This window comes from Amyelois transitella, chromosome 7 (genome assembly GCF_032362555.1).
Source record: "Amyelois transitella isolate CPQ chromosome 7, ilAmyTran1.1, whole genome shotgun sequence".
NCBI lineage: Eukaryota > Metazoa > Arthropoda > Insecta > Lepidoptera > Pyralidae > Amyelois > Amyelois transitella.
In genome coordinates this window covers 5,476,962-5,497,862 of record NC_083510.1, presented here as the reverse complement: position 1 = coordinate 5,497,862, position 20,901 = coordinate 5,476,962, and the positions used below count along the sequence as shown (strand labels likewise).

General features: G+C 35.1%; 4 protein-coding genes and 1 long non-coding RNA gene across 5 annotated transcripts; 3 read left to right on the top strand and 2 right to left on the bottom strand.

Annotated features, from left to right (window-relative positions):
* Positions 1 to 756: 756 nt before the first annotated feature.
* LOC106132525 (large ribosomal subunit protein eL37) lies at positions 757 to 2,808 on the top strand. The gene is made up of 3 exons (XM_013331972.2): positions 757 to 855; positions 1,039 to 1,174; positions 2,632 to 2,808. Exons 1-3 carry the CDS (start codon positions 853 to 855, stop codon positions 2,769 to 2,771), a joined length of 279 nt encoding a protein of 92 aa, XP_013187426.1. The 5' UTR covers positions 757 to 852; the 3' UTR covers positions 2,772 to 2,808.
* A 1,949-nt stretch (positions 2,809 to 4,757) lies between these two features.
* On the top strand, positions 4,758 to 7,540 carry LOC132901928 (uncharacterized). Its single transcript, XM_060945205.1, has 2 exons — positions 4,758 to 5,311; positions 6,080 to 7,540. Exons 1-2 carry the CDS (start codon positions 4,889 to 4,891, stop codon positions 6,893 to 6,895), a joined length of 1,239 nt encoding a protein of 412 aa, XP_060801188.1. The 5' UTR covers positions 4,758 to 4,888; the 3' UTR covers positions 6,896 to 7,540.
* On the bottom strand, positions 5,202 to 7,479 carry LOC132901929 (uncharacterized). The gene is made up of 3 exons (XM_060945206.1): positions 7,242 to 7,479; positions 6,939 to 7,033; positions 5,202 to 6,049 (listed from the first exon to the last, which is right to left on the bottom strand). The coding sequence occupies exons 1-3, from the start codon at positions 7,477 to 7,479 to the stop codon at positions 5,777 to 5,779; spliced, it is 606 nt and encodes a 201-aa protein (XP_060801189.1). The 3' UTR covers positions 5,202 to 5,776.
* A 407-nt stretch (positions 7,541 to 7,947) lies between the features above and the next one.
* Positions 7,948 to 15,892, top strand: LOC106133145 (PDZ domain-containing protein GIPC3). Its single transcript, XM_013332774.2, has 4 exons — positions 7,948 to 8,462; positions 14,375 to 14,605; positions 14,866 to 15,117; positions 15,430 to 15,892. Exons 1-4 carry the CDS (start codon positions 8,223 to 8,225, stop codon positions 15,667 to 15,669), a joined length of 963 nt encoding a protein of 320 aa, XP_013188228.1. The 5' UTR covers positions 7,948 to 8,222; the 3' UTR covers positions 15,670 to 15,892.
* A 1,480-nt stretch (positions 15,893 to 17,372) lies between these two features.
* Positions 17,373 to 20,893, bottom strand: LOC132901884 (uncharacterized). Its single transcript, XR_009656934.1, has 2 exons — positions 20,759 to 20,893; positions 17,373 to 19,115 (listed from the first exon to the last, which is right to left on the bottom strand). It is a non-coding gene; the product is annotated as an uncharacterized LOC132901884 (long non-coding RNA).
* Positions 20,894 to 20,901: the final 8 nt, after the last annotated feature.

Sequence of the window (20,901 nt, the reverse complement as noted above, 5' to 3'; positions counted from 1 at the left end):
GTCTGTCTATGTTTGTACGCGCATCACGCAAATTCTACCGAACGGATCTGAACGAAATTCGGCACAGATATAGTTAGTAACCTGGATTAGAATATAGGATACTTTTTATCCTGAAATTCGATCCCAAGGGGATGAAATAGGGGGTGCAAGTTTGTATGGAACTTCTTAATTTTTGAATCGATATAAAAAGCTATAAATAATTGATTATTATATTTATCTATACTAAAAATACTAAATAAAGCTGAAGAGTTTGTTTGTTTGTTTGAACGCGCTAATCCCAGGAACTACTGGTTCTAATTGAAAAATTCTTTTTGCGTTAAATAGACCATTAATCGAGGTAGGCTTCAGGCTATATAACATCTCGCTGCAACTATGAGGAGCAAATAAATACCTAATGGAAAATGTGAAATATACGGGGAAAATTATTCACCCTTGAGGGCTTCAATAATGCCCAAAATAGCTATTCCACGCGGACCAAGTTGCGGGCACAGCTAGTAATAAATAGAATGCGAAAGGGACGTTGCCAGTCAAAATTTACATTTAACCACAAATTAAGGCTTTTCATACCACTACTTGGACCACTAGGTACATATCTTTCTCGTTCATGTTTTTTTTGCTCCATATACTAATAACACTAAAATTAAACACGAAATACCATTTAAAAATAATTTAAATTTTAAATGGTATTTCGTGGGCATTTCATTGCGAGATTCTATGACTAGGCTTTAGTAAAATTAGTAAAATTCTTTGACTATGGTTGTCATCTATGGTATGTGGTCATTTTATTTGACTTTGACATTTAGTCACAGTTGTTGAATTTTGTTGCCTTTTTGAATTGTCAATTCTGACAAAATGGTACTCACTCGCTATATTTTATAAGTTTTATCTAATTTAATCATAGAAAATTGAAGTGATTTCTGCTTTTTTTCTTTATAAAATCCTTGACTTACGATTTATATTTTAGTGATATGGTTTATTTTTACATATCCAGAGATAAAGCCAGGCTTGATTATAACCTATATACTATGTTTATTTCAGACGAAGGGTACTTCAAGCTTTGGCAAGCGCCGTAACAAGACCCATACGTTATGCAGGAGATGCGGTAGATCATCATACCATATCCAGAAATCGAAATGTGCCCAATGTGGATATCCTGCAGCGAAATTGCGATCATGTAAGTCATATTTTTTTGTCGCATTATGGGTTCTATGTTATTTTTACAGGGTTCTTTTTAAATATAGCCTATAATCTTTCTCAGGGTCAATTCCATCTCTATACAAAATTTTATGAAGAACGGTCCAGTGGTTAAGGCGTGAAAGCATAACAGAGAGTTACTTTCGCCTTCATGATTTCTATTAGAAGGGGTCAAATCTTAACCAATATGAACTCCATCAGTTATATGATCCATCTTTACACTGTTATCAGTCCCTAATAATTACAATCCATAATTTTCTTCAAAATTTTTTTAATTAGTAATTCATAATTTTTTTCTAAATCAGACATCCGCATTCGCGAATGCGACGAAAGTGACATTCGTGACATCCCTAATATAAACATTCAGAAATGTATTCTAACAGAAACAAAATTAATCTAAAACTTTCCAAGATTAGATAGCGCATACATACAGACAGAAAAAAAATGTAGTGATTGTAATAATGTAAGAACTGATTTAGAAATTCAGTTTCTTATACATACATTAAATTTAATCACATTGGCCATGATCAGCTGTTTGGCTTACTGATAGAATTGAGATTCATATAAACGGACAGGTTGCAAGCCTAAAAGAAGAATCCCAAGTTTATAAGCCTATCCCTTAGTCACCTTTTACGACATCCATGGAATGAGATGGAGGAGTCCTATTCTTTTTTCTATTGGTATTGGGAACCACATGGCACCACCACCAGTTTCTTGATGTTAACAATCCTACTCTGATTGAGGAAATGTTCTTCATATGGAATATTTTCTTGTTAATGTAGGTATAGAAATTGAAGAAAAATAATGATAAAACTGAACAGCCAGTGTTATTATTATTGATGTTTCATACAGTTCATACATAATGACCATATTTTATAGAACACTGGCAACCTGCTCTGACTTTGCACGGTAGAATTTATGATAAATTTCATGCAATCTTTCATATTTTGAGATTGATTTTCGAAAAAGAGAGTATCCTTTTTTAGAAATCTTAAAGAAAGCGGGTTTTTAATTAAATGCATACAAAAATCTGATTTGGTCCAGTGGTTTACCTGTGAAGGTGGGACAGAATTTTCCAAAGACAAAGGCAGAATTTCCCATTTATAGTATGTATAAGTAAGGATACACAACTTAGTGTCATGTGGTTGCAAATTGATGGTGGGTGATAATTAAATTTACTTCTTGATTATCTGTAATCAGAGCAAAGTTCATTGTTCACCAACTAAGTACCTACCTATCAGTGAGAAATTACTCATAAAATAAACCTTATTAAAAAATAATATGACCCTGGGTAGACTAACTAACTAGGTAAAGTAGATTTGCCTAAAAGAATAATCTTGATTCTCTACATTTTTTACAAACTGCAGGAAACAACCAGCACTTTGTTGCAGCAATGGAAGATTAAATTTTAAAGAAATTATTTTTAATTAATTTCAGACCATTGGTCAGTGAAAGCTAAGCGCAGGAAGACCACAGGAACCGGCCGCATGCGTCACCTCAAGATTGTCAGGAGGCGTTTCCGTAATGGATTCAAGGAAGGCAAACCTACACCTAAAAAAGCTGTAGCCTCCTCGTAGATTTACTGTTAAAATGTAATAAAAATTAAAAAAGACATATTGTTTTTTATTAACTTCATGTAATTTAAAACTCATGTAAGTAATCATTTCCTGATTATTTATCCTGACGCACATCGTATCAATGATACATAGGCACTGACATTAGGTGGCCTATAACCGTAAATAGGAATCTTAAAAAAAATTATAAATTTCACATACTATAGGTATATAGTTACAATTTCTTGGGTCTCAAACAAAACTGGAAATGATTTAATTATGTACAAAGTTTGTCACGTCATGCCATTCAGCTAGCTGAACACGCCCTTTCTATCTTCAAGAATTGGCTGTATCTGCCCCGAAAATGGATTATATTTATGTACAAGGACACTACATATATCAAGAGAAACTTAAGCATTGTGTCTATCTAACTTGCGTAGGGCCCAATAGGAAAAAAGGTTAGGTTTTGTCCGTTGCTGTGCCAATATCGGTCTTACTGGACTTTATTTGTTACAGATATATGTACCTACCTCAATCTTTTCTGTATAACATAAGTAAGTATTTACCTACATATGATCAATAGAATAGATTATTCTAGTTAGGTAGTCATCAAAAAATATGACCGAAGTACCTTACTAAGTACGTCAGTACCTATTATTCAACGAAAATAGAGTGCAGACTAAAAAGTAACTGTAGCAGTGTTAGTATTACTCGTACGAATTGTTGTGTCTTAGGTATAAGGAACAAACGTGTTTTTACCCAAGAGTAGGCATCATGAAACTAGACCGGAATCCATAATTAATCGTAATCCTATCGTATCGTATCCGAGAGTCGAATTCCCGACGGTAAATAAAAGTCACCATAGCCCTGTGGAGCAACGTAGGGGGGCTATAGGTAAACATCGCTCTCTTGATTTCAATGCGGCGTAATCATGCATGTCCCATGAAGCTCCTTGATTCAGATCAAGGAGCTTGACTTAAGGTCCTATGTCCCCTAGCTGGGGCAGAGGGCATCCACAGTGCGTCGCCATCCCGCTCGGTCTTGAGCTTCGCGTTTTATTTCGCTCCAAGTCTTCCCTATATTCTTTACCTCTGCGATGATTGTCCGCCGCCAGGTCTGTTTAGGGCGGCCACGTTTACGCTTTCCTTGGGGATTCCAGTCTAGGGTTTGCCTCGGTATGTGTTCCATTTGCGGCGTTTGATCTGCTGGTCGATCGGAGTCTCACCGCAGCGTTCCCACAGGTCTACGTTGGAGATTTTCTCAGGCCAGTAAACACCGAGAATACGGCGAAGATAGCGGTTAAACAGATCAAGGAGCAGGAAGTCGAAAACTCAGGTTTTCGACTTCCGTTTCCATTATTATTACATTCTTGCAATGATCCTCTAGACAGAAGGAGGCCGTCATGGTCTGGGATTTTCCCAGTGAATTGAATGCTGTTGAAAATGGTTGGGGCCTTTAAGCTTAATATATTTCCCAGTTGCACCCTCCTCTTTAGAACTGCGGGGCAGGGGTCCGCTTTCTTAAATTTATCTTTTAAATTTTTCCGGTCTGTAAGTTGTGACACCTTCACTTATCAGAGCCAGGTATATTATAGCTTTCCGATTCTTTATGCGTAGAAGGGCTTCTATTTTGCAAGAAATATTTTGATATCAAGGTCCCTACTTAAAAATCACAAAGTAAATTAAGGTATCTTGAGGGTTTTTGGTAAAGATTAATATTAATAAAAATCTTTATATTTCCCAACTTTAGTACAATTTTAACAAAAAACGGTGTTCTTGAATACTTTTCTTGATTTGATCACTGACCTCCTACTGACCGACGATATATGTATAGTTTATACCTAGTACTTAGGTATAATAGTCAGTGGTATACATGGAATCCAATCTACCTATATAAATTTTGAAAGCAATTATTTTGAGATGTATCTACCTAATTCAAATTGAACAGGCGTTTTAAAATCTGCTATGTGATGTTGTTCGTAGTGATAGAGTTCATAGATAACGGGCCGGGTCCAGACGAGTGTAACGTGTAATGTAAGATTACGTGTAATTTAGTATCAACAGTGTGGACGGCACACGAACTAAAGCGAATTGTGAACGCGAAAATATTTCAAAAGCTGTTTCCACTCAGTTGCTACGAACATGCCGAATAGGAAGGTCGTGATAGCTGGTGCGGCTTTTATTTTCATGTATTTACTAACTGAAGACCGCAAAAGTCGGAAGCGTCGATGGTGGAAAACTAATTTGTATAAAAGAAGATCTTCTTTACTTGTGGAACTAAAATCTCAACATATAAGTGGTCAATATAAAAACTTTACCCGGATGTCGCCTACTGACTTCGAATATTTGTTAACAATCATTGCGCCTAAAATATCAAGACAAGACACTATAATGAGATCTGCAATTTCGCCGCAAGATAGACTGGCTCTAACACTAAGATTTTTGGCAACAGGAGATTCATTTACAAGCCTTCAATACACCTTCAGAATTTCAAAACAGTCAATGTCTTGCATTGTACCAGAAGTTTGTGAAGCGATTATAAAAGCATTGAAAGAAAACATTAAGGTGAGTTTTACATATTTTTATTTATTTATTAAAATAACAAATTAAGCTATTGTATTAAGTACGGTAAGCAAAATTAAAATTATTCCAAAATTAAAATTAGAAAGTTGAATCAAATTGTATCTTCAAATCATGTAGTACAAAATTTATTCTTTTCAAATCAGGTCATTCACAAAGTCTACATCTTCATATGAAGTTTGAGATAATTCTGAGGGAACAGGTGAAGCATATGGAGCAGTAGGGCAACTTGTTTGATTTTGACCTGTTGAATACCCTGAAGTAAGTTCTGAGCGATTAGACAAAGAAGGTGGTTCATTGCAGTATCTTGATGAAGGAACCGAGCCTGTTGTATACCCACTGTAATTGAATGCCGATGGATAATAATGTTGAGAAAAGTTAGTGCACCCTTCATCGGCTTTGAATATTACGTCCATTATTGCTCGCTGCACGGCATTTTTAGTACTTCTGTTATATTGTTGCATCTTGCTGCATATAAAATTTGAAAAGGGTTTCACTGTCAAAATTGTTTGGATTATTGTTCCGGGGTTCAGGAGTAGGACTAGAAGCAGCACTCTTAAGCAGGCCAAGAGCCTCCGAAAGCATACCCATTTTTTTATTTTCGTCTGATTTCTTTTTTTTGGGGGCCTGACCAGTTGGTGATATAAATTCTGAACTGTTATCAAACAAACTGTTATCATTTTCGACACTTGTAGATGCACTCTGTTCCGGTTCATTTGTAATCTGTAATTAAAAAGAAATTCATTGTTTCAGCTGCCAAAAACAGAGTCAGAATGGATCCAGATCTCAAACAGATTTGATGAATTGTGGAATTTTCCCCATTGTGCCGGAGCCATGGACGGTAAACATGTCATTCTCGAGGCTCCGGTACATAGTGGCACAGAATATCGTAACTACAAATCTAATTTCAGTATAGTGATGTTTGCTTTAGTAGACGCGGAATATAATTATAAATTTCTGGATGTCGGATGTCAAGGCCGCATTTCAGATGGTGGAATTTTTAAGGAAACTGAATTATATAAAAAACTAGAAAATAATTCGTTAAGATTGCCTGCACCTGAAGCACTGCAAGGTAGAAACAAAGTAGTACCATATGTTTTTGTAGGAGACTCTGCCTTCCCTTTACAAAACAATATAATGAAACCCTATCCAGGAGAATACCCCAAGGGATCGCCGCGAAGAATTTTTAATTACCGGTTAAGCAGAGCTCGCAGGATTGTAGAAAATGTATTTGGTATCACAGCATCTGTGTTCAGAGTTCTACGAAAACCTATGCTCCTTCAGCCCAAAACCGTGGAGACTATAGTCATGGCTATTGCACACTTGCATAATTTTTTGAGAAACACGGATTCATCTAAAAACTTGTATGCACCCCCTGGCTCACTTGACAGCGACCAAAACGGAAGATTATGTGAAGGTAGTTGGCGGAGAGATTGTGAAATGTCATCTTTACTTCCATTGAATAATGTACCTAGAAGAGCTGCCTCAACGGCAAAACAAATTAGGGATGAGTTTAATGACTATTTTATGAACGAGGGTACAGTTTCTTGGCAGAATACATATTGTTAAGTTTTTTTTATCAAGTCGAAGGAAACTAGTTCAATGCAGTTACCTCTGTGTTGCGTCGTTTCCTTGGATTATTTCGATCTCCTAAAAATGCCAGCGCCTCGTAAGCAAACCATGTACTTTTGTACGTTTCATCCCCACCTGTAAAATAAATTACAATAAATAAACAATACAATAGAATATAGTACATATATGTATAGTAAAATATAGTAGAATATAGTAATATAGTGGGTATACAATAGAAGTAATAATTGTACTAATAGCAAGTAAGTGATAATACCGTAAAAACTAAATTAATAAATAAAAGTGTGTAATATGTAAAGCAACATAAATTTATAATAAAACATACCTTTTCCGGAACTATGGCTCTTCTTTACTTTTCCTTTTTCTCTTCGATGTGAAGCAAGCAAACTAATCATTTTGTTTTTGCATTCTTCTACATCTCTTTCCAATGAATGAGCAATATCACTCCAAGCATCGTGTTTCAGATTTTTTTTATAGTATTGCGGGTTTTTTGGATCCCAAATAACAGGTTTTTTTTGATACAAACTAATAAGTTCAAGCGATTGTTCGTCACTCCACATCATGAACGTACATACGACACAACCGTCACGAACGCCGTCCAAACGAGCACTGCGAGCGTCTTTGTGTTCGCGCGAAAAACCGACAGCCGATGGATCAACCCCGAGCGCCGCGCGAGCGTTACATGTAATGCTCGTAGTGCCGTCCACACGTAGAATTCGTGTTACATTACACGGTGGATTACATTACACGTTACACTCGTCTGGACCCGGCTTAACGAGCAATATATACGTAGGCACCTAGTATAGTAACTCAATATAGGTACCTATTTTGTGAATGGTATTCCCCTGCAATCCTGAATATCAGTATGAGATACCTGTGTCGTGTATCAGTATAGCTTGTGTCGATTGAATGGACTTTTGTTAAATTAGGTTTGTCCATGTCGGCAGTCCGACCGGCCCGGCGGCGATGAGATGACGGGGCGGCGGCCCTCCGCTCCGCACTCCACACCGCTCTCGCATTCAACTCGACATTTTCAGTCAGTCGTCATTCAGGTCGCCGCTTGCGCGCTTCATTCGGCCTCCAATGCGGTCGTTCCATTACCTTCCACTACACTGCATAATCTTATCCAACATCGCCATTGGGTGATAACTTATCAGTGCTATGACGCGACAGTACATTTTAAACTTTTCACAAGATAAGCGACTCTGTAGTGATTAAAATTTTACTGTGAACGGGTGTAGAATGTGCGTGCACTGACGTTCTTGCTAAGGAAAACCGTGATACCGTTACAAAGTGCCCGACTGCAATGTCGTTATTCAAGAAGAAGGCGCCTAAGTATGCGCCTCCTCCGGTGCCGCCTACCCCCACAGAGGAAGTACAGCAGCAGCAAAACGGAGTGGACAATAACAATGGATCTCAGAAATCCCAGTTGGTATTCCACTGCCAACAAGCACACGGTAGTCCTCTGGGACTCATCTCGGGATTCTCCAACGTTAAGGAGCTCTATCAAAAGATAGCGGAGTGCTATGATTTTCCACCGGAAGACGTAAGAATCTATTAAAGCTATTACGTGTAAGGTATAGGTGATAGCTTCCATTTGAACGGCTTACAATAAGGTCGAATGTATAAGTCTGTGATATTACTGCCTGACTAAAGACTTATTCCAGTGACGTTGCAGATATGTACCTACATTAATATACTTCCTAGATAATGCAACGTATGAAAGAATAGGTACTTTCCTATCTACGTACAGACTTATTTAGCCAAAATAACACATAATTAATGAGCATTTCGATACTGAAAAAGATATTTTGTATAGGCACTTTTGTTCAACAGTAAAACGTATAATTTATTAAAAACAGTAGGTATACCTACTTACCTAGTTGGCCTAAGCCGCGACTCGTGGGTGAATTCTTTTAGATAGGTAGTAAAATAAAAAACGGAATTCTTTCCTTTCATTATCTGATAACATTGTATGTTCGTCAACTACTTAAATATCTAAACTACAACCTTTTTGTTATACCTAAGTACCTACTCATAGTTCTCATTATACCTCACCACCTCACCATACCTCAGTACAGAGATCCTGCTGCGCAACGCAGTGGAATTTCTGAAAATCCTTGATTGATGAAACTATAAAAACCGGCCAAGTGCAAGTCAGGTTTGCACTCGAAGGGTTCCGTATTATCGATAAAAAAAAATTGCGTTTTTTAATGAGAGCACTAAAGAGAAAGAGCAGGCACTTTAAAAAATACTTTATTATTTATTTTGAAAGGTAACATATGGCTAGGTGAATATTCTGTAAATTTGTTTAGCGACTACTACCTAACCTACCTATACTGTTATTAATATTGAGCAAAAATATACGATTAAACACGTTTAGTGTATTCTAGTAATGGGACTCGAATCACGTTTAATTCGTATTGATTCGAATCATCAGTTAGTTCGAATCGAATGCTAATTCGAATCACCATTCGAACTTTGTCCTGGTGATTCGAACTGATTCGAGTATAGAATTTCGATTCGAGTCCTATCACTAGACTGTGTTCGCATAAAATAAATTTTTAGTATTTTTTAGTACAGCGTCGTAGCCATCGTAAATAATATGTAAAAATTTCAGCTTTTTAGCTATTCACGGTTTATGAGATACAGCTTGGCCTGGTGACAGACGGACAGACAGTTTTTTATTATATCATGAATATTATTTCGCCAAATAATTAGTAAAACATCCATTAAGTATTCCTTATAACAACATAATCATACCTTTCATCTATTGCAATCAAAACCAATTTGTGATTTAGGGTCCTTTTGGGATGATATATAATTTTTGTTTTGGTGTTTAGAAATTAAGTTTCAGAACAACTAAAACATTGGTAAAATAATCGCAACAATAAAAAACAATCGTCTGAGATTTATTGAAATACCTTCGTACCACATTATTTGGGCGAGTCCAAAGCGTCTTTAATATAAAGTTGTGACGTCACACCTTTGTTTGTTTGCAAGCTCACTGGTATTGTTGGTATTATTTATTACACTCATTGGTATTATAAAATAATTTTGAATTTTGAAAATTTACTTTATTTTGAATGGATATACTTACTTAAAAGGTGTAATTAAAATATCTGTGACTCTGTGCAAAACTCGCGTAATGTTTTAATCTCGTGTATCATGTTAGTTTGTTTTAAGGCTTTGTTTACATCCCAATTAGGTACTTATGTTCTATTCTGAGGTTACTGTCATGTAAATGGGAAAATTTCTTATAGCTCCGTTTTCTTAATTATCTACCTAGATGATTGATTGAAGATAACTGTAGTGGCGGTAACTGTCACTGCTGAGCCTGCATGGCCATCCTAGAACATCGAGTTTTTAATTCTATGTGTACATACATTACGTCTTTATCCCTTACGAGGTATATACTACAGGGTGACTTTTAATTCAACTGCATAAATTTAACTGTTAAGTTTACTCATCTAAAGGATATTTAAAAACGTTAAAATAAAAGTGGTTCCCGGCAGTGCCGTGTGGTTCCCGGCACCAATACAAAAAAGAATAGGACCACTCCATCTCTTTCCCATGGATGTCGTAAAAGGCAACTAAGGCATAGGCTTACAAACTTGGGATTCTTAGTTAGGCGATGGGCTAGCAACCTGTCACTATTTGAATCTCAATTCCATCATAAAGCCAAACAGCTGAACGTGGCCATTAGTCTTTTTAAGACTGTTGGCTCTGTCTACCCCGCAAGGGATATAGACATGATTATGTGTGTGTGTGTGTGTGTGTTAAAAGAAAAATATCGGTTCATATTTCAGAAAGTACGAAAAAAAATATAAGTATCGAAATCCACGATCCTAAATACGTCATAATCACCCCGGCCGGCGGAAAAGCGACGCGTAAGATTCAGAGGTCAACGACACAATTCATTCAGCTGAGCGATCTCGACGACTCTGTACTTTATCTTGATACTAGAAAAATAATTTATTTTTCAGACATTTATTTACATGTTTAGTTTTAATTTCTTTATGTAGTATTGGTCTTTAATAAAGCGTGTGACGTAGTTTCTGAGGGTTTTTTAAATGTGAAAATGATGACGTTTAGACGTTTAATTTAAATAAAAATAGGCTCAAACGGTTCAGAAGCATGGGTAATTGGGTATAGTCTATGTTTAAAAGGATGCAGTTGTTTTAAATGTCACCCTGTATAGTTAACAATCTTGAAAATACTGGAAGGCCACGAATTTTAGTAGGTACCTATTAAGTAAATTTTTGAAGTAAGTACATATATTTAGTTTTTTTTTTGTATTTTATATTAGTAACCAAAGGTATTGTGTGATTTAAGTAACTTTACCAATCCTTAATACATTTTACAATACAATGAAAATAATAAGGGAATGCTATCAGAAGACGTTACCATTTGTAACAGCAGTAGGGAAAGGAACAAAATTAAAGTATTATTTGTTTACTTCAAAATGTTGATTGAGGTCAGTTAGTAAATTGTGTGTAAATCTATTTTACGTAACTATACATATACGTATATATACTATAGGTAGTAGGTAGTGTTTTCTGTTACTTCACTTAAACTTGACTACCTACTTCAACAAAAGTGTAAATGGTAGAGGTGTAAAAGTCAGTGTTGAAATTTGAAATTCGACTCATTAGTCGAGTCTGATTATAAGCAAAGTAAAGATTAAAAGCTATTACAGGTAAAGTCAACTAGGCTAGGTGCTTATCTTTGTGATTTCCTAAATTATTTTGATCAATCTAGATAATTCTGATACCGTTTATAAATTTTTGATATGTAAAGCAGTAGAACGTAGTACCCAGCTTACCTATTTACGGTATTTAGGTATATATATATGTATTTCGAATGTTATTCAAGCAGATTAACTCATGGTTGAAATATTTTAGTATTTGAAGATCTTCTTAAACGTTAGATGGAAATAATGAGTTTAATACCTAATACTCAAAATTGTTACAAATATTATATATATATGTAAATATACCACTTATCGACTTCCTAAGCGCATAAGCTACAATTTCCGCATTCATCTACTTAACGCAAAGTTGAGTTGGTCTCTCTTTTTGCACTTCAAAGTACCTATGTAGATAGGTATTTTGTACTACCTACATAGTTATTGTTATAATGATAACATAACGTAAGCGCAAATGAATCAAACATGCCTGAGTCACATCACGAGTCAGTTAATATAGGTAGGTGTGTTTAAACATTGGGCACTCAACTCAATTGTTTATTAATATAGTCAGAAACAATCGAATGATAATATTGCTCACGATCTAAGATTAATATATATTTTTTTACGAGACTAATTACTCTGATTGAGTTAGCCTCGAAGTAAGTTCGAGACTTGTGTTACGAGATACTAACTCAACGATACTATATTTTATAATAAATACTTATATAGATAAACATCCAAGACCCAGGACAATCAGAAAACGTTCTTTTCTGAGAAAAGAACTAATTTTGATCCTTATAAATCACGGCAGATTGTGTTTCTAAATATATATCTAACTAAGGTGTAGGTATACCCAATCTTTAAAATTAGGAAGGTAATCGTATAATAAATAAAAGAAAAAATAGAATCTCATACCTACTCATAATTGCTGTTCTGCGGAAAATTTGAGCGGCGAATAATGGCTATTCGCCGCTCAAATTTTCCATAGCGGATAGCGGACTTCTTGGTTTCTCCCTCTATATTCGGTGACTGTGATCCGCATAGTGCGTAGGTTTATACCTATTTTGATATAGTTCTCTATACAGCTCTAAAATAACAAGGTCGATAGGTAGTATAGGTAGGTACCTAGTTTGGGTCGGGACAATATTCGTCCTTGAGAATAGGGCGTGAAAACGCGAGCGAGACGGTTGGCCGGTCATTTCCCTCGCATTATGTAAAGGTCACAGACACAGACACAGCCAGCCCAGGTAAAATGGCAAGAATACTCGTGATCTGTGATATTTCACGTTTGTGAAAATGCTGAAGGCGCGTTTGATGTCAAGGTCCTTTATGATGACAAGTTTTGTGCAATATATTTTTGTACCTAACTACCTATCTAAATTTAAATAAGAACGTTTATGGAAATACTTAACTCACTAACATGTAATTGAACTAATTTGAGTTACTGCATGATAAGTAAAACTATCTATGTTTATTGTTTGATTAACACACGGAGTCTGCCTATGGTATGTTAAGAGTTCCTTAGATTTCGGCTGCAAATTTTTTTTTTTGGTGATCATGTTTTCGCTCACAAAACTATTGCTACAAGAACAAATGTAATTTACACCGACATTTTACAACATCGCTTACCCAAGCTCTCTGAACAATGATGCGACATGTAGGTACGTAGGTACTACATAATAGGTAGACAATAACAAAAGAATTTCGTTCATATATCTTCTCACCTGCTTAATTTCCAACCCAAATAATGCGAATTCGCAATCGCTTTACCGGTACTTTTAAAATATTTTGTTTAGATACCATGATTACCTATTCAGCCATTTCTACCTGAACCATAGTCTATTCATTTTATTGGATTTACTTCGTTTGTACTTCTTCATAAAGTTTTTCTACATAATGATTTGGAGTGTGGATTTAGGTACCTATTTATTCATGTATAGATATTATTATCAAGTCACGTAACTGATACACGTCCTTGCCGCCGAAATTGCGAAGAGTTGCAGTCTGTGCTTGCAGTTTAGGTACAACAATTTAAATAGGTAACATACGAAGGCATTGGGCAACAAAAGTAGGTAGGTTGAAATCGATAGTTTGTTATCGTGTTATCATACTGTTACAGTTTATATTATATGGCTAACAGAGTTAATAATGTCACTGTGTGCGGAAGCGCGCACGGCTGAGCGGCCAGGAAGTGAATTGGCCCAGGGGCGCAGTCTCTCATATCTACCTATGATGTGGACGAACGTGGCAAGTGTTTGTGAGACACGCTTCGCCGCCATGTGTGTGCCTGTACGATGACCCAGTACACGTAGGTCAAGGACCGGACGAGCACACTGCCGTATACTTAGGTATTACTACCAAAGAGCAATGCGTAAAAATCTGTTTGTTACTTACTAGTGTAGGCATACATAATTACATTTCCCTCTTTTGCGTCGCGCAGTCGGGTAAAAACTGTAAAATATCTAGGATTCCCATATCAATCACAACCTAATTAGGTATAAGTAGGTACTGGATTTTAATGTTTTGGCTTTTACATCTGGCATGAATATGTTCATAAATATAAAGCTAATTAAATCGGATATATTTTACCTTTATTGAAAATATAAATGCAGTATCAAAAGATTGCTCACCATTTCCTAGGAAATATGCGTAAAAGTCACGCAAAATATAGGCGCGGTTAATTAGATTAGGGAATCTTAGTAATAAGGTAGTAGAAGTAACTTTGCGTCTGTGACCTACTAATCCAAAATGTATTTCTATGATTTCAGATTTTATTCTGCACCCTGAATACACACAAAGTAGACATGAAAAAACTACTTGGTGGACAAATAGGCTTAGAAGATTTTATATTTGCACATAGGAAGGGTCGGCCTAAGGAGATTGAAATTGTAAAAACAGAAGATGCGCTGGGTTTGACGATCACGGATAATGGTGCAGGATATGCTTTCATTAAAAGAATAAGAGAGGGATCAATAGCATCAAGAATAGCACATATAGAGGTAAGTAAGATTACACCTTTGATTAGGTACTTATTTCGATGCATATAGGTAAGTGGTGATATCACTTCTAAATCATTTATTTTTATACCTAGATAAATATTATAGCAAGCGAATGCACACGAACAAAAGTTCTTTGTGCTAATAAATGATTTGAGGCTAATGAATGTTAACATGCCAACAATGGCTTCAACGATTTCAGTTATTCACCTTGTTAAGGTCTTCACAGGAAGCAGACGTTTATGGAATTAACAATGTTGCAGATTGGCGATCACATTGAGAAGTTGGACGGAGAAAATATGGTTGGAAAAAGACATTATGAAGTTGCCAAGATGTTAAAAGATATCCCATTAGGAACAACGTTCATAATGAGACTTGTAGAACCATTAAAAAGCGGGTTTAATAGTATCGGCCCTAAATCTGGTAGCGCTAGGTCTGGTAAAAAACAGAGTTACGGTTCCGGGAAAGAAACTCTCAGATTTAAAGCAAATGGTCAAGCCACAATAGAAAATGACGTAAGTACTTAAAATGACGCATTACCTACTTATGTAAGTCTCAACAACTTCAAGTCATATGTTACGCTAGAAAACTATATAAATGTGTAAACAAAATATGTATACATATGTCTAAACTATCTGAAGATACATTACATTTACACACACCACATTATTAACACACCTACTTACCTACTCTAAATTTAAGTTCTACTTAATACTTCTTATCTGCCTAACTGTAGTCTATTTGCTTCAGTTATTATTATTAACGACGTTACAAAGCTAGTAATAAAACACGACAACATTTTGATAATGATTAATTTTAATTTACAGCATGACGAGGGATCTAAAGCTGGTATAGAAAAAATCAACCAACTATTGGAAACATTCATGGGCATCAATGACACGGACTTGGCGACGCAGATGTGGGACCTCGCTGACGGCAAGAGCAATTCTATGGAGCTGGCCGATGCCATAGATAACAGCGATCTTCAGGAATTCGGCTTCACTGACGAGTTTATTATAGAACTTTGGGGCGTTATCACAGACGCACGCTCTGGGAGACTCAGTTAAGAGGGACTGACGGTGGCAAATATAGTGACGGGTTGAGGATGAATTATTTTTGTACAAATAGTTGTGATAATGAAAATGATATATATATATATATATATATTATATTTAAATCTATTGGTGGACAAAGATACTCAGCCATTTTGTAAAGTTTTATTGTACCCAGTGTGCTTATGATGGCCATAGTCGATGAATGAAAATATGTAATTATCAAGTTAGATGCAGGGATAGAATAGATTACAGAGATAGACGGAAAAAAAGCAATAATCTTAGAGTGAACGAGCTCAAACAATTATTTGTATTTATTATTTTAATAAAACTTTTGACTCGTTACTGTTGGAATTTTTAGTGGTATTAAAGTAAAAATATTTATTTGTTTTAAGATAGAGTACGTGTAAATTTCGCAATCTAAAACATGAATAACAGGAGGATTCGGATAATACAAATAGATCCTGCTGATATTCATTCAAAAGTAAATAGTACCAGTAACTGAATATTTGTAGATACTTATCCAAGAAATTTGTATTAATGTGCCTTTTATCATTGCTATCAAGTAACCTTCATCATATTCAGTATAATATAAAATCATCACATTCCCAGGAGCCCATTAATATCGATTTTCATGAATAATTATCTAAAGATAATCCTAGTAATGATCCAAAATTTTATAAAGTTGAAATATTATAGTACGAGATCCGGCTGCAAAATCACTACGTTCATCGCGTAGTTAATCAAACTCACATTTTAACATACATTTATGAATAGGATAATACATAGATAATAGGGTGCCAGTCAATAAGTGGCCGCAAGTAATTTTAATTAAATTAATGTTAATTAATTTTCCAAAAAAAATTTCGTTCTCTTGTTTTTTAAATAAAATATCATCCACATCATAGAAATGTAATTTTGAGTATGTTTTATTTTTTTTACAAAAAAGATACTACGCATAGAACCAAGAAAAATTAACTCAGATCCAGAATAATTTCTTGGCTCAATAATTTATTCTCTTGACTCCAAACTGTTGAGAACCTTATCTATACGCGTGCGCAATGGCTTCAAATACTCGCACAGCTGGTACTCGCCATCCTTGTCTAACAAGTGGCGTTACTCGCTAACTCTCTTTCACTTTATCTCGGATACCTCGAGTTTTTAACAGCTAGCAACCCTAATTTGCGGCCATTTATTCACAGGCAGCGATATATCATCATATTAAAAAAAAATTAGCTTTAATTTGATATAAAAAACATGCGTGTACGACATGAACGTATAAATAGACCAAAATATTACCTGTTTACACCTGGCTGCGTAGTAGTTGCGGCCGAGTGTGTAACGGCACCCATTGATTTTCGAATTCTTTACATACATTTCTATGATGTGGATGATATTTTATTTAAAAAACAAGTGAACGAAATTTTTTTTGGAAAATTAATTAACATTAATTTAATTAAAATTACTTGCGGCCACTTATTGACTGGCACCCTATTATCTATGTATTATCCTATTCATAAATGTATGTTAAAATGTGAGTTTGATTAACTACGCGATGAACGTAGTGATTTTGCAGCCGGATCTTAGACTATTAGATGAAGGAAGGGAGAGATCAAAGTATTATTTAGATGTCATTGTAGTTTCATTATCATAGCAATCCTCGTATACGTACGGGGATACATGTTGAAAGTATTTGTTAAAATTTGCTAATAAAAAAAGTCTATTCGTGACATAGAATCAAAATAAAAAAATTTCGTCTTTCAATAAATTTTGTAATGGGTTTTAATTCCATTTTCCAAAACCAAAATTTAAATAATCCAAATGAAATAATATTATATAATTTTTGTCAAAGCTCTGCTATTTTTGGTCAAATTTTATTTTGAAGTCACCTTACTGACTTCAATTTTCTTCTACATGTTTCCGGTCTTTTTTTTAAACTGACGTTTGGTGCTGTTGTATTTGTAGGTGTTGTGTGATTAAAAACCTATAATTTTTGAAGATTCATTAATTAAAATTATAGTAAATGTTCTTATTGATTTAATGATTTTTACAAAGCCAAATTGGAGTATACTAAATACTAGTTCTATTAAAAAGAATTCGTTTTATTCAGATATTGACATAAAGGAGGTTCCCTGAACAATCTTGATACCCACCTACCGTATTTGTGTTGTAGATTACTTTTCAATATAAATTTATAGGCACTTAATAGAATAAAAATTCTTTATTATCTGAACTGTTATTCAATTTAGATTTTTCTTCTTATGGCTATAAATTTTTAATCGTTTCTCAACAAAAGGACTTCAAGATTGTTAACCTTTATTTCAAGAGGAATCTACATATAGAAATGGACTACTACTCACAGCACTAAAAATAACTGAAATGGAAGTAGACACACATGTACTTAATAAATGTGTTTCTTCTTCCATCTACCACAAAAACTTCGTAGGTAGGTACTTTTAAAACAAACCAGAACCATTAAATCTGCTACACACTAAATCAATGTTGAATAAATGGAACATGGAACAAGGTTAAATTTACCTAAAGTTTACATAACTACCTACCTACAACTTTTATCTTAACTGTTCTAGTTTATTTTTGTTTATGTAATTCAACACCAAGATTCAACAGCGACACCACAATGCGACACGATGCCACCGTATTACCCACATAGATTTAAGTGTCTTTATTTTTTATTTCATTAGACATTTCCGAAAGATAAAATGTACCTAAGTACTTAAGTTGGTTCAATGGAGTAAACCAGTGGACTTCAAAAAATTTAGAATTCACGCAGCCAAGTATCTGTGCCTAATGGTGTATCCAGCTAGACTGGGTCAGGCTTTGCTTGGCTGGGTGTGGTGACAATGTTCATGTTCAACTTATTTCTTTTATTGAAACAAAACTTTTCAGTTGAATTCAGCCACATATATCTGCCTCGTAGGTACAACCTACTTACTTACCTTCCTACCTTGGACGACATAAGAATTCAATCAACACTCTGCTTTTTTATGCGTAGGTAGGTATTATTTCAATTAAGTAGTTTAAGTATTGCAGTCATTAGTTATTTATTAATAAGCAATACTACAATAATATAATCAATAATAGGTTAAACAAATATTTTGATTCTAAGATATCATTAAAAGATTTTAATGGATTGAAAAGCGTTTCGTTGACTATGCTTCTCCCTCTCGTTCCGTCTTATCAACTATCTTAAATAAGCCCTGTATAAGTAAGTATGTATGTGGGCTTCTTAGTACTTAAATCATGTGTACCTACAGTCGCTTAAAACTTGACTGCCCTTTGGCTGTTTCTTTTCAGGAACTGAACAGTCGGGGAGTCGGACCCCCACCCATACCTAAGTATGAATAAACGCCACAAATACGAGGTTATTTTTTGCTACTAAATATTTTAGTGTCCTCTCCCTAAAGAGAAGCCCAATTCCAAGTACGCCTCCGATCACGACCCTGGAGTGGGAAAAGTCAAGTTTAATCTTTCAGACCCTCCAGAGTCCAGAGGAACCAGCTAACCGATTCGTTGCGGCGCACATTTTTAAACACTTAGCAGTTGCGGCATACAAATATTTTGTGACACGTCCGCCGTGTCAAACGCCATAGCGTTTGGTGACACGGTAGCCGTGTCACCCGCCATGTCTGAAAAGTTATATTCTTTTTCTTGGTTTTTACACGTGTAATGACTTGATTCACTTAATTGAAAGCAAACCACGCATGTAAGCGGAAGGTAACGTCGTTTTAAGTATTTTTTGAGTGAGTTTATTAAGTGTTTTCCTGAAAATGGCTGGCAAGTTACTTTTCTGTTCAGAGGTAGCAAACATTTTGTAGGTTTCGAAGTTAAAAAATGAGTGAGTGAGGTTAATTAAATAGATGTGTGTGTCCGATGTAAACTACATTCGATGTTAAATTCAAATAATGTTTTTAGGTAATACATAATATTAGTAATGTTTTACACTCGTTGTAGTTTCATTTTTTTTTCATTCATTTTTCAGATCAAAACAAAGTTACAAAACGTGGTACTTAATGCCTTCATCTGCGAAACTGAAAATTTTAGTTTCGAATCTCAGACTTTGTTCACGAAAGAACTTTTGCCAAAGAAAACTAAATTATGAAACCTAAACTATACTAAAGCAAGAAGAACTCCCCGACTCTCAGCCTTATGATGATTATTTGACCTACAGTAAAGAAGAGACTACTCACGAATGCACTAGGCCGTTATTGCCGTAATAATAAATTAGTAAAATAATAATAAGTGCCGTTTTGTTTTGGTTATTAATATTAATACAATATAAAAAAGGTTGAAAATCCCTGATTTATTCTATTTCATAGAATATTCAGAAACGAACCCTACAGGCTTGATTTACGTAAAAAACTAGGATGGTTTTGTTCAGGGTAGAATCTTCTAAAACGAAAGTTGAGAGAGATACAATCAATTTTAAAATGGCACGTCTACCGAGTCATACGCCACACGTTAAAAAAATATATGACACGACTGCCGTGTCATCCGCAACGAATCGGCTAACACAGGTTACCTTGTTGAATTCGAGAATGTCGAGAAGTTCGAGAATTGAAGGTTGTCGAGGTTCATACTCGTATACATATAGTCACGGCTATATCCCTTGCGGGGTAGACGAGCCAACATTTAGCTGTTCGGCTTAGTAGTAGAAATTCAAATAGTGACAGGTTGTTAACCACTCGGCTAAAAAAAAGAATCCTAAGTTTATAAGCTTATCCCTTAGTGGCCTTTAACGACATCAATGGGAAAGAGATGGAGTGGTCCTATTTTTTTTTTGTATTGGTTTTTGGCACCACACGGCACATGTTGAGGTTCCCTCGCTATATTTTCCCTCACACACATGTATTGGCTAGCAATCAAATTGATATAACATAAACCACTCAGATAAGAGTAAAAAATTTAAAGAGATCATATTTTTATATTCTTTTGTACCTAACCTAACTAATAAATCAAAAATCATCTAGTGGACGGAATTTAGCACAGATCTTTTATAGTAACATGGCCAATTTTTCAAGAAACTCTTACGACAATTTACTTAAGTTAAACGCGGATGGATAGCGGTTAAAAGCTTAATACTTACTTATAATAAAGATATAGTTAGAGTAGGGATTCCATAATACTTATAAAGTTTGTTAACTGTGCGACCATTAGTCACAAGTATTTATTATTTAATTTTATGCCACTTAGTTAGGTACTGTATGATTTACATGTATATAGGTAGGT

Coding starts and splice junctions, on each gene's coding strand:
- LOC106132525 (XM_013331972.2), top strand. Junction 1,175..2,631: donor TGCAGCGAAATTGCGATCAT/GTAAGTCATATT, acceptor AATTAATTTCAG/ACCATTGGTCAGTGAAAGCT.
- LOC132901928 (XM_060945205.1), top strand. CDS start 4,889: ATGCCGAATAGGAAGGTCGTGATAGCTGGTGCGGCTTTTATTTTCATG. Junction 5,312..6,079: donor CATTGAAAGAAAACATTAAG/GTGAGTTTTACA, acceptor TCATTGTTTCAG/CTGCCAAAAACAGAGTCAGA.
- LOC132901929 (XM_060945206.1), bottom strand. CDS start 7,479: ATGATGTGGAGTGACGAACAATCGCTTGAACTTATTAGTTTGTATCAA. Junction 7,034..7,241: donor GAGCCATAGTTCCGGAAAAG/GTATGTTTTATT, acceptor TTTATTTTACAG/GTGGGGATGAAACGTACAAA. Junction 6,050..6,938: donor GGAAACGACGCAACACAGAG/GTAACTGCATTG, acceptor TTTTAATTACAG/ATTACAAATGAACCGGAACA.
- LOC106133145 (XM_013332774.2), top strand. CDS start 8,223: ATGTCGTTATTCAAGAAGAAGGCGCCTAAGTATGCGCCTCCTCCGGTG. Junction 8,463..14,374: donor ATGATTTTCCACCGGAAGAC/GTAAGAATCTAT, acceptor CTATGATTTCAG/ATTTTATTCTGCACCCTGAA. Junction 15,118..15,429: donor AAGCCACAATAGAAAATGAC/GTAAGTACTTAA, acceptor TTTAATTTACAG/CATGACGAGGGATCTAAAGC.